The 13,789-nt window shown below is 34.9% G+C and overlaps 1 protein-coding gene across 1 annotated transcript in view; it reads left to right on the top strand.

The window, feature by feature from the left end:
- LOC5574802 overlaps positions 1–13,789 on the top strand; it is a 266,282-nt gene that overhangs the window by 237,429 nt on the left and 15,064 nt on the right. The window contains exon 5 of the mRNA XM_021841320.1: positions 11,059–11,227. Coding sequence (XP_021697012.1) covers positions 11,059–11,227 — 169 coding nt within the window. The remainder of the gene's footprint in view (positions 1–11,058; positions 11,228–13,789) is intronic.

Raw genomic sequence — 13,789 nt, 5'->3', positions numbered from 1 at the left:
TGCCCGAAGAACCTCTGCTGTTCCGGGAGCACTGCTATAATTGGGCTGGGCATCAATCACGCCAACGTTGATTGCTAAATTGCTGTATCTTCCTCGTTTTCCCGCGCTGTCGTTTTCTGCGAATGCGGATTTTCTTACTCTTCCTATTCGAGGGCGCGACTACTCTTCAAGGTCAAACTCGTTCGCTGATTCAGATGGTGCGTCGTTATTTTTTCCAACGGCTTCTGCCCTGCCACGCAGTAGGTACGCATTCCAGGAAAATTAGCCAGGAATTTATCGATTGGACGTGCTCAATTGGCACCGAATGGTGGTGCGCATCATCGGAAGTTTTATTATTGACTTCCCAGTGATCAACATGAGCAGTGCGTGTTTTTTTTTTGGCTTCGATAAATTTCGCGATAGACATAGAACAATACATTCTGTTCTCAAGGTTATGAGTTTGTACTCTCTAAAAGTTATTTAGCATTTGCCAATATAGGGTAATGTGGTTCAAAATGCACTCATGAGGCAAAATGACCCACACTCTTGAAAATAATAAAAAATGCTGTGGACGTAATTAGGGCTGAAGGACACAAAAAAAAATACATGTTAAAGGACACGAGAACGATGGAACTGTGCTCGACATTTCCCGAATCAGACACTAACGTATTTAAAATTCGACACAAATTTACATCATTCGGCTCGCTTTTTATGTGCATCCCAAAAGACGTTAGGCAGCGTCCATTTATTACGTAACGCAAAAATTGGACATTTTTGACCACCTCCCCCCCCCCTCCGTAACGCTTTTTGTATGAAAAATTTTTGTATGAGCCGTAACGCTTGAGCCTACTCCCTCCTCCCCCTAGAGCGTTACGTAATTTGTGGATGCCGCCATATTCACATGATTTTTTGGGAATGTGTAGATTGCATTTATGTAAATAATAAGATTACTAGTACTTACTGGGTAGGAAATATCTAAAATCTAAATATTTTTTCATGGAATAAAAGCTTAAGATTTCAACTTTTCAGAAACAATTTGAAACTCTTAAAAAAATTAACATAAAAAAATATAAAAAATTCTAGTTTTTTAGAAATTTTTTATATATTTTCATGTAAAAAAAATATTTCAGGGTTTTGTATTTTTTTTTCTCTGAAAAGTTAAAATCATAAACCTTTTTCCATGAAAAAAAGATTGGAAATCGGTTGAGCTGTTCAAAAGTTATGATTTTTTTTAAATAAAAAATATATTCCGCTGAGACCTACAGTGTGGGTCGATGAAAAATGACTGATTTTTTATTTCTCAAAAATATATCTCAAAAAATAAAAAAAAAATACATCGCTGAAAATTTGACAGTAAACGTAAAATTTACTGAACTTTCAAGAAAAAATGAGAACAGCAATAGCCCCTTTGGTCCCGAGGCCTTCAAAACACGAAAAAACAAATTATTGAAATTATTGATTTCTTTTCATGTAAAAAAATGTATTTTTTTAAATTTTTCATGAAAAGTTAAAAACTTTAGCTTTCATTTCGTTCAAAAAATAAAAATAAAAATCGGTCAAGTGGTTCAAAAGTTATGATTATTTAAAAAATAAAAAAATTGCGAAATCGTAATTTTTCCGGTCACTCTATTTCGGAAAATGGTCACTCTAATAAAAAAAATCCAAAAACAGGTGTATCCTTATTTCGGATAAGGAACAAAATAGCAAATTTTCACGGAATTCGGTGACTTACTAGATCGGTTTTTCATGGAATGGCTGCATTATGATATTTGATCACTATTGGATTCACATATCTTCATGTACATCTTTTTTCAAAATTTTAAAACCTGGAAAACTGATTTCGGGAAAATAATCTGGAATTCAAACAACTTTCAATTTAAAATGTTAAGACAATCAATTTATCAATTTTAGGGCTGGTAGCGTATCTCTGTTTAGAGAATTGGTCTCTATTTTATTGCGAGTCTCTAAAAAGTATCTATTAGCCAAAATGATCTCTTATGTATATTTTTTCATATCTTGCTTTTAATATTTCTGATGCAAAAATATGCAGGCTTCAGAAAAAAAATTAGAGACTGTTCGAGGCTTTTCAACTAATTCTTCAAAAATTTCATCTCAGAAATCTTAGTGGTTGCTCCAGAGATTACATCTGAAATACTTTTAAGGACTCATACAGGGATCTCTCCAGAAATTCTTCTAGAGATTTCTCTACCAATTCTCTCAGATATTCTCCCAGCGATTTTTCAAACAATATATCAGAAACTTCTCCAGAATTCGCTGCAGAAAACTCTCGAGCACTTCAACATTACTAACGGCAGTAATTTACTCAGCGATTACTTTGTTTTTTTTTTTCCAAACACTATATCAGGACTTCCTCCATATATTTTTACACTAATCATTCAACCGAATTTTCCAGATTACTCTAGGAGATCTTTCAAAGATTTTTATTGATTGTTTTTTTCCAAGAAAATCCATAAAGGTTAATTCCAGAGTTTTTGAAAAAAAAGTTCAAGGATTTTTTTACTACAAGAACTTTTACGCCATTTTATCCATGGTTACTCCAAAGAATTTCACTAGATTTGTTTCATCATTGAGTTCCTCGAGATTTTTTTTCTACGAGTTTCTCCAGAAGTTCGTCAAACAATTATAACTGGAGTTTTTTTTTTCAAAAAAGAAATCTTGTAACTCATGTTATCATACTTCAAGGGATACTGTCCGATCTTTTTAAATCTTTTTTTCAGAAAATGCTACAGTATATTATCCAGAGTTTTAATGTATTCATCCCAACAATTTAACTAGAAACTATTCTAAAATTCCCTCAAGGGTCTATGACATGAAAATCCTTTGTCTTGTAGTAACCGTTATTTATAAAGGGTGATTTTAAAAATTACACATGTTTCATCAGAGGTAACTTTAAAATTTGCTTTAGAAATACCTCATGACATTTTTTGAACATTTTCTAAAATTACTGAAAAGAAATCATTCACATTTCCATGAAGAAATGCCTGGAAAAATTCCTGAAGGAATACTTGGAGAAATCTTCGAAGTTTTCCTTGAGAAATCTAGAAGAATTACTGTAGGAATTCCTAAAGAAACCTCATAAAGAAATTCTGAAGGATAATTTTAAAGAAATCCCTGGAGCCATCTTTGGAAAAAAATCTGTTTGGATTTGAAAGAAGTTATGAACGGGAGTCCTGGATGATGTGGTAGGAAAATCGATGGAAAAATCACCAGATAAAATCCTGGGAGACTTGAGGCTTTCTTGTAAACATCTGGAAGAATCTTTAACGAAATTCCTGATGGTTGATTTCTGTAATTATATTTGGCAAAAAACCAGATATTCAAAACAAAATTTTCTGATGACATCTTTAGTCAAATTCTCGAAGGGATTCAATGGAAAATAATAAAAAAAATGACTCCTGCAGAAAGTTCTGGGCTGCAAATCTCTCTAGTGAAGAAATCTATTCACCTTTCCTAACCTGAGGAAATCTTCGGAGTAATATCTGATTCTTTGGACAAATGCCTGAAATAATTTCTGATGATTTTCCTTAAGAAATTCATCGCATAATGTAATACTAGCAGTATTATTTGTCGTAATGTCACGAAGAATTTCAAAATTAAAAAAAAAATGAAGAAAGAAGAAGAAGAAGGGATGCATTCTCAGAGAAAACTTTGATCTGATTTCATGAAGAATCAAACTCTTATCTCCTGATTCCTGTTAGGTTTCGTTTTCATTGTTTTTTTTATTCCTGTTTGGTCTCTTCTTTGTTCCGATTTGGTCTATCTTTTGTTTTTTTCGTGTTAAAGGTCTTTAAAGTTCCTATTTTCAGGACACTCAGTTGCTACTAGACTGAGAATTTAGAAAATTTGAATGTTTTCCACAGCAATACAAATAATTGATGGTATATCAAAAATATAAAATTTGAATGTTATACAGGTCTGATTCGATCATACAAGTGTTTGATTAACCGGGGTCTCGATTATCCGTGGTTCTATTATCCAGGCAAAACTGAACTAATCATCCGGGAATTCAAAAGTTTTATGGATTATTTGCGTTTACTTAGATGGGAATATACCTATTCAAACATGTAACAAACTACTTTTGTAACATAAACATGATTCAATAAAGTGGTTGGACATTATTTCAATAACTTGGCTTTTTCGCAGTTCATATCTCGCGTTAAGTATCACAAGGGCGTAACTGCAATGATCGATTTCTTTTCATCGATTTTCTCTTTTGTCAATCTCTTAGCCGGGCGACTGTTTTCGACTGCTATTTTCGATTTAGTAGAAAAAGCTCATTGTCCTTCATCAAGGTGCATCGTAAAATGTTACAAAAATCGATTGAACTTTGTGTACTAATCAAAAGAGAGAATCTACGAAGAGAAATCATCCTGTATGATACTTAACGCGAGATATGATTACAATAATATGAATACAATTTAGAAAACAGCGGTAAACGTAAATTTTATTCTGAAATATTGTCACGAACATAAGTATTTTTTCTTCTTTTTTCCTATTTAGCTGTCTTAAGTATTCAAACGGCCCATGGATACCATTTAAAATTTTTTCACTGAACGTGGGCCAAAAATGAATAGTGTATGGTCTGTTTTTGCACGAGTTCGCAGTAATCAATAAACTTGGATGATGAAGTATACTGATGCACTTGAAATTTCCGTTCAGTTCGCAATGATAATCAGAGTTCTTACAAACGATATAAAAATGATGAAGTTTCCTTATCAAATACAATTCATTTTAATAAAACTTATACTTTGATATTATTCCACCTTGAAATAACTTCATCTTGCATTTGAAATAATCCGGAAGCTTGGAACACTACTGATTCAAAAATATTTTGTCATTACTATTTAATTTATCTGATATGGAGTATCTCTTGAACCGGAATTATTTTGTAAAACCAGAAAAAACTCGAAATATCAGAGAATTTCCCCAGACAACTAAAATGTACGTATAACGAAATCACCTGGAGGCTTTATATGTGCAAAATTTCACTTATAAGATGTCGCGAAAAGGCCTTCTACGTTCAAAAGTGGAGGCGATATGCGTGCATAACATATGTGATGAATAATAACATACAATGCGAGTGTATAAATATTCTACCGAATCAACCTGTGATCTTATGCGACTTAGCTTATGATAACAAATGTTGATTTGACAGCTGCTACGGATTGATGCGACTTACTTTGTACGAGTGTACGAGACGAAACAAAATGTATAAATGAACTCAGAAAAGAAGTGTTTTATGCGAGGAAACTCATCAAACTGACGAGTTTATCCACGGTGTTTTGCGGGTTTGATGTAATTAGTATGAATAAACGAGTTGTAACGTGAACTTTCATGAGATTTCTGGTTGTCTGGGTCATTTTTGTAAACGAGTAGACCCCTTGATACATATTTTCTTCCAACAAATCTTATCTTAAACTATTTTTGAAATTGATGAATCAAAATTGACTGTAACAAAATTGGTTCCAATGTATTTTATGGGATAAAAATAACAATCAATTTTTAATGTCCACGAAGTGAAAAATATTCGTAGCGAAAGAATAAAAAATGCAAAACATAAGCTCAATTAGGTAAAGCTAAGAGCCATGTTTCTAGATAATTTATGTAAAACTAGGAAAAAAACGGATTTTATCATACATTTGCTAGCAAATATGATCCGAATGATAACATAAGAATGCACATGAATTTTAGTTAATGACCCCAAACGTTTTACCTGGAGTATATCTTTCTTATTCTGAATATTAGATTTTCCGGAAGGGACACCCCTTGTCGTTACCAGCCTTGAAATAGAAATTAATGAAAATTTGATTTAACTTAACACAGCTGAATTTGTGGATTTGATAACCTTAGGACAAAGTTAGGGAACAAATTGCTTAAGGCGACACAGTTATCCCAAATGTTGCTATGTAAAAGATTTCAATTTAACCTTCCAGTCGTCGCGCAGTTTGCCACCGTCAGAACCACTGCGCTGCTGTTGAGAACGAAAAGCGAGGTGTTTTCGACAGTGTTGTACAAAATACAACAGCGCGACGACTGAAGTGTTAACACTTTCAATACAACGATCAAAATGATCGGAAAAGTTACATCAGACCCTTTTTGCTTTTCAAATTTATTGTCTCCTTGTTTAATTATACGAAGCAAATTGTCCTGGTAAATTCTGTCTTGCCATCAGGTAGGTAGGCTATTTTCATACAAAATGCTCAAGTTTGGCATGCTGTAACTTTGTTTCCCTGTGAGCAATCATCATGAAATTTTGACAGAGAACTACAAATTTCCCCAATTTCATTATCACAAAATATGAAATTTTTTACACTACCGGTTAGAAAGTTAAGCAGCAAGTGAAATAGTTCAAAATAATAGTAGATTTAATAATTTTAATACCTGCCCAGACAACCAAAATGTACGCATAACGAAATCACCTGGAGGCTTTGTATGTGCAAAATTTCACTTATAAGATGTCGCGAAAAGGCCTTCTACGTACAAAAGTGGAGGCGATATGCGTGCATTTATTCTGTGATGATTAATAACATACAATGCGAATGTATAAATATTCTCCCGAACTAACCTGTTATCTTATGCGACTTAACTTATGATAACAAATGTTGATTTGACAGCTGCTACGGATTGATTCGACTTACTTTGTACGAGTGTACGAGACGAAACAAAATGTACAAATGAACTCAGAAATGAAGTGTTTTATGCGAGGAAACTCATCAATTTGTCGAGTTTATCCACGGTGTTTTGCGAGTTTGATGTAATTAGTATGAATAAACGAGTTATAACGTGAACTTTCATGCGATTTCTGGTTGTCTGGGTGCTGTATTTTGAGGTTTTGAATTTTTATTTACTCATTGTTTCAACAATTTCCACTCAGGCTATAAGTTTATAAACAAGCCATTTTTTTACCAAATTGTTCCGCTTTCACTACTATTATTATGAAAACAACTGTAGATGTGTAAACATCGCATCAATCTACGTAGTCTTTTTCACTCGAAAGTTGGTCGGCGTTAAGTCAGAGGGGGCCAAGTACAAAACTTGGGAAAATTGGATTATTCTCTCATTAGATACGAAATAACCTTACCTCCGTTTCACTTCGACCAGATTTGATGAATGCTGTAAACTGCGAGAGATATGTAACAAATTTACTTTGGATGATCAATAAAAATCGATAAAAGTGTGCAGTCAGAGTGGACCAAGTGCTTATTACCATAATAGGCAAAAAGATCAGCGCGCTGAGGAATGCGAGGAAATGAAAAACATTTCAAGAGATTTTTTTCAGATTTTTCGACATCGAATGATTCTTATACTTATCCATCAATAGAAATTTATAAATATTACCTAATTGAATGCATTTGATTTTGATTTTCGACCGTTTTTCCATATTTGGATGGGTGGTCAGAAATTGCAACAATTTCTGTGCAGACAGAGCAGACCAAGTGTCAAAAAGCAATAAACTGATTGATTATTGGATTTTAGTTGGATAGTTTAAATTGACTTGAAAATATATCACTGAACGCGCTAACATGCATAAAGTATTCTGTCAGTGCAAAACCAACTGATTTTCTTTGATTCTAAATCGTGAGATGAATTAGCAACAATCATCAATGACGCGTACAAAATTCAATGACGGCCTACTTCGCCTTAATTTATTGTTATTTTCCTAGAAACTGTTCAGTCAGAGTGAACCAACTCACTGGACGGTGGTCTTTAGTACCATTTTGACTCATATTCCGAACACTCAAGGCCAACAGTGACTTCCAATGCATCTAATTGACATAAATTAGCTGATATTTGTGTAAATTTTAATTTCTGCAAAAAGTTTAACTGTTAGCTGTTAGGTGTACCAATAATAATGTTGATTCAATTAGTTTTAGTATTGTTTTTACGTAAAAGTATGGAACAACATTTTGATTCAAATGCCGAACACTGTGTTTATTCTGTCTCATATTCCGAACACCTTGATTCAAATTCCGAACAGCACAAATAAAGTATATTCAAATGAATAATTTCGCAAATAAATTTATCTGAGCTTGTTCTACTGGTCTCAAACTAGAGCATCATCACTACTTCCGCGGTAAAAATTATATTCGAGACGTTAAAATTGAATTGCAATTGTTTGCCATTTCCTTGTTATTTGGTAACATATTTTAGCGAAACATTTCAACCAAATCGCCATACAAAAACCGAGTGTTCGGAATATGAGTCTGTTCGGAATTTGAGACAAAACGGTACACATAGTCCATCAAAAAATCATACTATCAGAGGTTTGGATTATGATTTTTCATGATTATCACTTCACATTATATTGTTTGAAAGTAGCACAAAGATGTGTAGAAATATTGAATCAAAATTTAAACGAGTTAAAAAATTACAGAGCGTTAGACTTTAAACCTATTTTTCTCAAAATATGAAAAATGTCACTTGGTCCACTCTGACTAAACGCCGACCAGTTTATCCAAGAGAAATCAAAAAGGGTATGTTTTGCCCTGACAGTGCATATTACACTAGACACCCCTACATACCTATCGACTGTCGGTATGAAACCAACTCAATTGCACCGGCTAATGCGATCGGTAGATTTCAATCAGCTGACAAGCGGCGAACCCCGTTGGAAACAGTTAGCGAACGCGATCTAACCCCGGCGACGCATTCGAAGACGGTATGAATGGTGTCGACCGGCATCGATCATTCAGAACGTCGAAACATCGATCACGAACTGCGGAAGTGAATGTGGCGGGTGCCGACCGAGTATGCGGGTCGTTCTTTGACTACAAACGCTGGGATTTGCAGCTTGTTCCCAGTTGAACCTAGCAGCGAATTTACTTTTCATTTTTTTCGGTTCCGAAAAAAAGTCAAATGTGGAATTGAACCAATATTCTGTCAGCAGATCAATCCGGTTCCGAAGCGGAAGAGAGGCGCGAAACTTGTTTGTCTGTTTCATACCTATCGTGTATTTTGTATGGATAATAAGTTAGCACATAATGCAATCAGCATTCAGGCAGCCTCTCTGGATTGCGAATGAGCTGTAACCGAAATGGTTTCGAAATTTTCCATTGTTTGGGTGACGGCAGACTTGAGTGTCTGGTGTTTACCAGTTCTCATAAATGGAGCAATTTTTTATTAATAGATTTGGTATGTATTATGGATTTTTCAGATTTATTGGCATATGTTCTAATTCGGAAAATTTTCCTAACTTGTCATATGTTAAATAATCGTTATGGAAATTAAAAAAAATAACTTCTGTTATCGTTGGACGAATTAAGTTCAATATCAACATCTAGGTTAGGTGTACCAGTTATGGACATAGTGGTTCCCTATTTCGCCATACGGGATTACTTGAATGTTTTCACATTTTGTGTGTTGTAGTAGTAAGATTTAAGATATATCTTGATGTTTAACCATTCAAAAAGAGTTAAACTGTGAAAGTTATCGAAATTGACCGTATGGCCAAATAGGGAACCACTATGGCCATAACTGGTACACTTTCCCTATACTATAATAGTATTCATCAAAGTTCAATCTAATGTTTCATTATATGAAAAGCACTTTTTATACAAGACATTCAAAAGTTCCCATTGTTAAAGAAAGGTTTCTGAAGTCTCTTTTTAGCGCAACCTGAACCTAAAGTCCCTTTTAAAATGGTCTCTACAAAACGTCGAAAAGTCAAAAGCCGAAAGACAAAAGGTTGCATAGTTTGGCATAGCACTGAATAGTGGGAATATCTTCCGTTTTTAAAAGATTTTCACCCTTTGGCGATTCGATCTTTTGTCTTTCGACCTTCTATCATTTCGACTTTTTATCATGAAACAGGCTTCATCTTCTTCTTCATGGCATTACGTCCTCACTGGGACGAAGCCAGTTAAGTGTTCAACGTGTACTTCCACAGTTATTAACTGAAAGCTTTCTTCACCAATGTTGCCGTTTTCGCATTCGTATATCGAGTGGCTTCTACATAAACCATTAATCATTGTAAACAAGACATCAAGAAATGTTTTGAAAATTTTGCATCACCGACTTCTATCATCGGTCAGGTGCTTCATCTTCTCGTATAAGCCTTCTTTACGATCCTGCTCCATCCCATCCTCCGTTCCGTTATACATTAAAATTCAATCACGTGTTTCGACAGAAATCCACAATGACGTCTTCCGATACTCCGATCATAAGATTCGAAAAGAAAAAAAAAATATGAATAAATAAAACACTTCAAAACAACAGCCAGTCTTCCAGAAAGCAGAGTTTTTTGCTTCACTTCGATATTGGAAATCCCCGCCCATCTGCCTGCTACCTGTCGTCTTGTCGTGAAACCTTGTGCACCGCTTGCATTCCAAGTAGATCTTTGTTTTGACTCGATCTGATATCCGTTCGTTAACCCTTTCCGCCATACATACCGCCTGTGCCGTGCTGCATTCGTTATTTGTTCCTAGAGACCTTACCGAACTACACTTTAGGGCGGTTCAAATTTAGTAAAAGTTTGAAAATCCTATCTCTCATAACTTCATTACCATTCTTGCGTTAAAATAGTAACATTTTCAACATTTTCGGTGATAGGTCGAAGGCAAACACGATGTAGGTTTATATGGAAATTATCATTTCATAGTGAAACTCATTCTTGAAACAATAGTAAACAAACTTGCTAAAGAAATAGCTCCTTTTTGAATTTACAAGATTTACAATATTGTTGCAGAAGTTTTCCGGACTATAATTCCACATAGTGCTAAATAATAGCAAACTTCTCCTGTTCGTCGCATTGAATTGCGCTCTTCAATATTTTTCTTTATTATGGTTTTCACTATAGTATGATAAGTTTTTACTAACATTACAGTGATTTGATTTTTGAACTTTTTTGAACTTTGAACCACTCTAAGCTACTTACAAGTTAATTATTCATCAACAATTGTGTATCAACCACCCATTAGAATCGTGTCACATACCTCATTCTAATCCAATATCATATTGCTAATCGCATCCTAACCATTCTTCAATCCTACGTGCCAAAACTTCATTCAATTTTCTGATTTACTGATCGTTCAACCATTTTTTCTGTTATTCTTCCATCAGATTGAAAAACCGGTCACCGATGGATTATCGCACCGCACCAGAGACCAGTGGGAGATCGACCGAACGTCGCTCAAGTTTGTGCGCAAGCTGGGTTCCGGCCAGTTCGGCGACGTCTGGGAAGGCCTCTGGAACAACACGACGCCGGTGGCCATTAAAACGCTCAAGTCCGGTGAGTTGATTTCGTTCGTTGAGGACGAGATGGGTTAAAGTTTAGCTTTTGTTGGGATGTTTATTTTTCAATTAGTTTTTGTTGTGTATATATCGCGTATTATATACTTTGGTTATAATGTAATGATTCGAAAGACTGAATAAAGAAATCTTTTATAGGAACGAGAAATAGGACTACGAACATTGAATTCATGATAATCTCGAATACCAAAAGGCTAAATATCAAAAAGTATTGAATTAACATAATCTTTCGGAGTTTCAGACTACAGTGAAACACTAGAATAACTACAAAAACAAAACAGTTTCTGGAAATACTAAACACCAAAAAAAGTGTAAATTCAGATTTTCCTTACAGGTAGCAATTTTCAGTTGTCCGAAACAAAATTTCTCAAGAAGTACAAAAAGGAAACAATATGTTGAACATCAACTGGTCGGCGTTAAGTCAGAGTGGACCAAGTGACATTTTTCATATTTAGAGAAAAATGGGTTTAAAGTGTAACCCAGGTAACCACTAAGCATTTCAATATGTCCTGCAGAGGACTGCTAAAAGCATTTGAGCTGCAGGATGCTCTAACAGAGCAGATTGATTGCTTAGCTGCATTGAATAAGCAGAACCACTGCTGTTTAAAATCTTTCGGTGGGCTATAAGCATTTCCACTGCATGGGCTGTTTTCATATCGGAGCCAACAAAATGCTTTTTTCTTGCTATAAGATTGCTAGAGAGAAGAGCACAGATGGTATGTTACGAATTTGACAATACATTCCATCTCTCATACAAGTGGCTCGCTCGTGTTGGCTTCTGAGTTGTTGTTCTCTCGCTGCGAAAGAAAAATGCAAACCAATGCCTGTCGGATTTGTTCTCATAATATCAGCTACTCGAGGGGACCCAATACAGAAAAGTGTAACGAGGAAATGGTTTGGAAGATTGCTTAAATAGGTGGTCCCAATCTTACATCTACCCAAAGTTATATAGCAAGGTGGATCCGGGGAGAAAATGATACCTATGATGTTAAAAGCAAAGTCCGTGTGTTCTGTACCCTCATGCATGGCACGGGCTGATTTTAGTGAGTCGTTAGCGGTGTGGCATCTTCACAATCCCTGAATTATCTTCTCAGGAGTCCTGTAGTAGATTTCACCCTTGCAAAAAAGGTTACGTTTAAGGTTCTCAAATATTATGAATCATGACACCAGTTCGTGGAAAATCTGCACATCCGCGATAGGAATTCTATCTTCTAGGTACTTTGTATGATTCGTTCCTTATATAGAGCATAAAATCAGCGCTCATCACCGCAGCATCTGTAGCATATTCTGGAGCGCTGGTTCCCCAAATTCCCAGGTCTTGAGATCAAATCTAAATCCTGCAGCAAAAAACGGCAACACAACAACACTTACTGTGTGACGACAACAGCGACTGAGGAAAAAGGAAGTGAAATATATTTTTGTTTTTTATCACTCTAAAGCAGAGGCGTTACCTTTTTTTTGACAGTCATTCAAATGTTTCTGAAGGTGTAGCACTTAGGCAGCCCGTTATTTCGCCAAAACCTGCATTGAGACAACATTGTAAGCGAATATATGTTCAATGAGCATTTAATGCCTTGCTGTATAGGCGAATATAATGCAGGCTGCATGCTGTGATAAATGCATGTTGGTTACTTGGGAATAAATGTTAATTGTTGAATATGTTGAATGTTGTTACACTTCAATGACATGAAACTTTATAAATACACTTCAATGAATTCTCAAAGAAATCAAATAACTGAGCACATGGCCAAATTGCCAGAAAATAGGAAATTAATTTAAGGGTGGGGCAAAATGAAATGCGAAGTTTTGAACATGATGCCAATATATTTTATCAGATTTTTCTTCCCCGAAAGTTTGTTCCATCTTTTAACTTTTTGTTGCTGCAGTCAAATTTCGCAACATTATAAAAATTTAATATGATACCTTGCCATTTCATCTTACCCCAGCCGTTTCAACTTGCCCCGGTGTACCTTATACGTTTGAGTATTTAATGCACCGAACGGGAAAAAGACGGGATATTGATTCCATTGCGAAAAAGACAAAGAAAAACAAAAATTTGAGATGATTACCGAGAAAATCGTTTTGAACGAACAATTTCGCTTAAGCAAGTATTTCTTGTTGGAGAGCTTAAATTGTTTATTGATTTACTTTATTTCTATATAGGAGAACCTAACTATTTTCGGCAGTTTTGTTCTCTTAGTCAAGGGAATTTTGTCGGCTTTATCTTATGAAATTTGGCCTTTTTATACTGAAAGTATTGATACAAATTTTGAGTCCAATAGATTTTAGAAAACCATCCTAGACAAAGTGAACAAAGCTGTCGAAAATATAACAAGTCACCCTACTTTTTAAAATGCCAATGCCTCACTTTACTCACAACTTCATGGTTTGTGGTCGAAATATTTCTTCAATCCATCTACTACTGTCAGGGGAGCATTTTTTTTTCAAACTAAATAGACTCGAATTTATGAATCAAGATTTAATAAATTCTATCAGAAGATTTTGGCACTCGAGTTTTATTATTATTGAGTTACGTTGTATT

Source organism: Aedes aegypti, chromosome 2, assembly GCF_002204515.2.
Source record: "Aedes aegypti strain LVP_AGWG chromosome 2, AaegL5.0 Primary Assembly, whole genome shotgun sequence".
Classification (NCBI taxonomy): Eukaryota; Metazoa; Arthropoda; class Insecta; order Diptera; family Culicidae; genus Aedes; species Aedes aegypti.
This window is presented reverse-complemented; position numbering and strand designations above follow the sequence as displayed.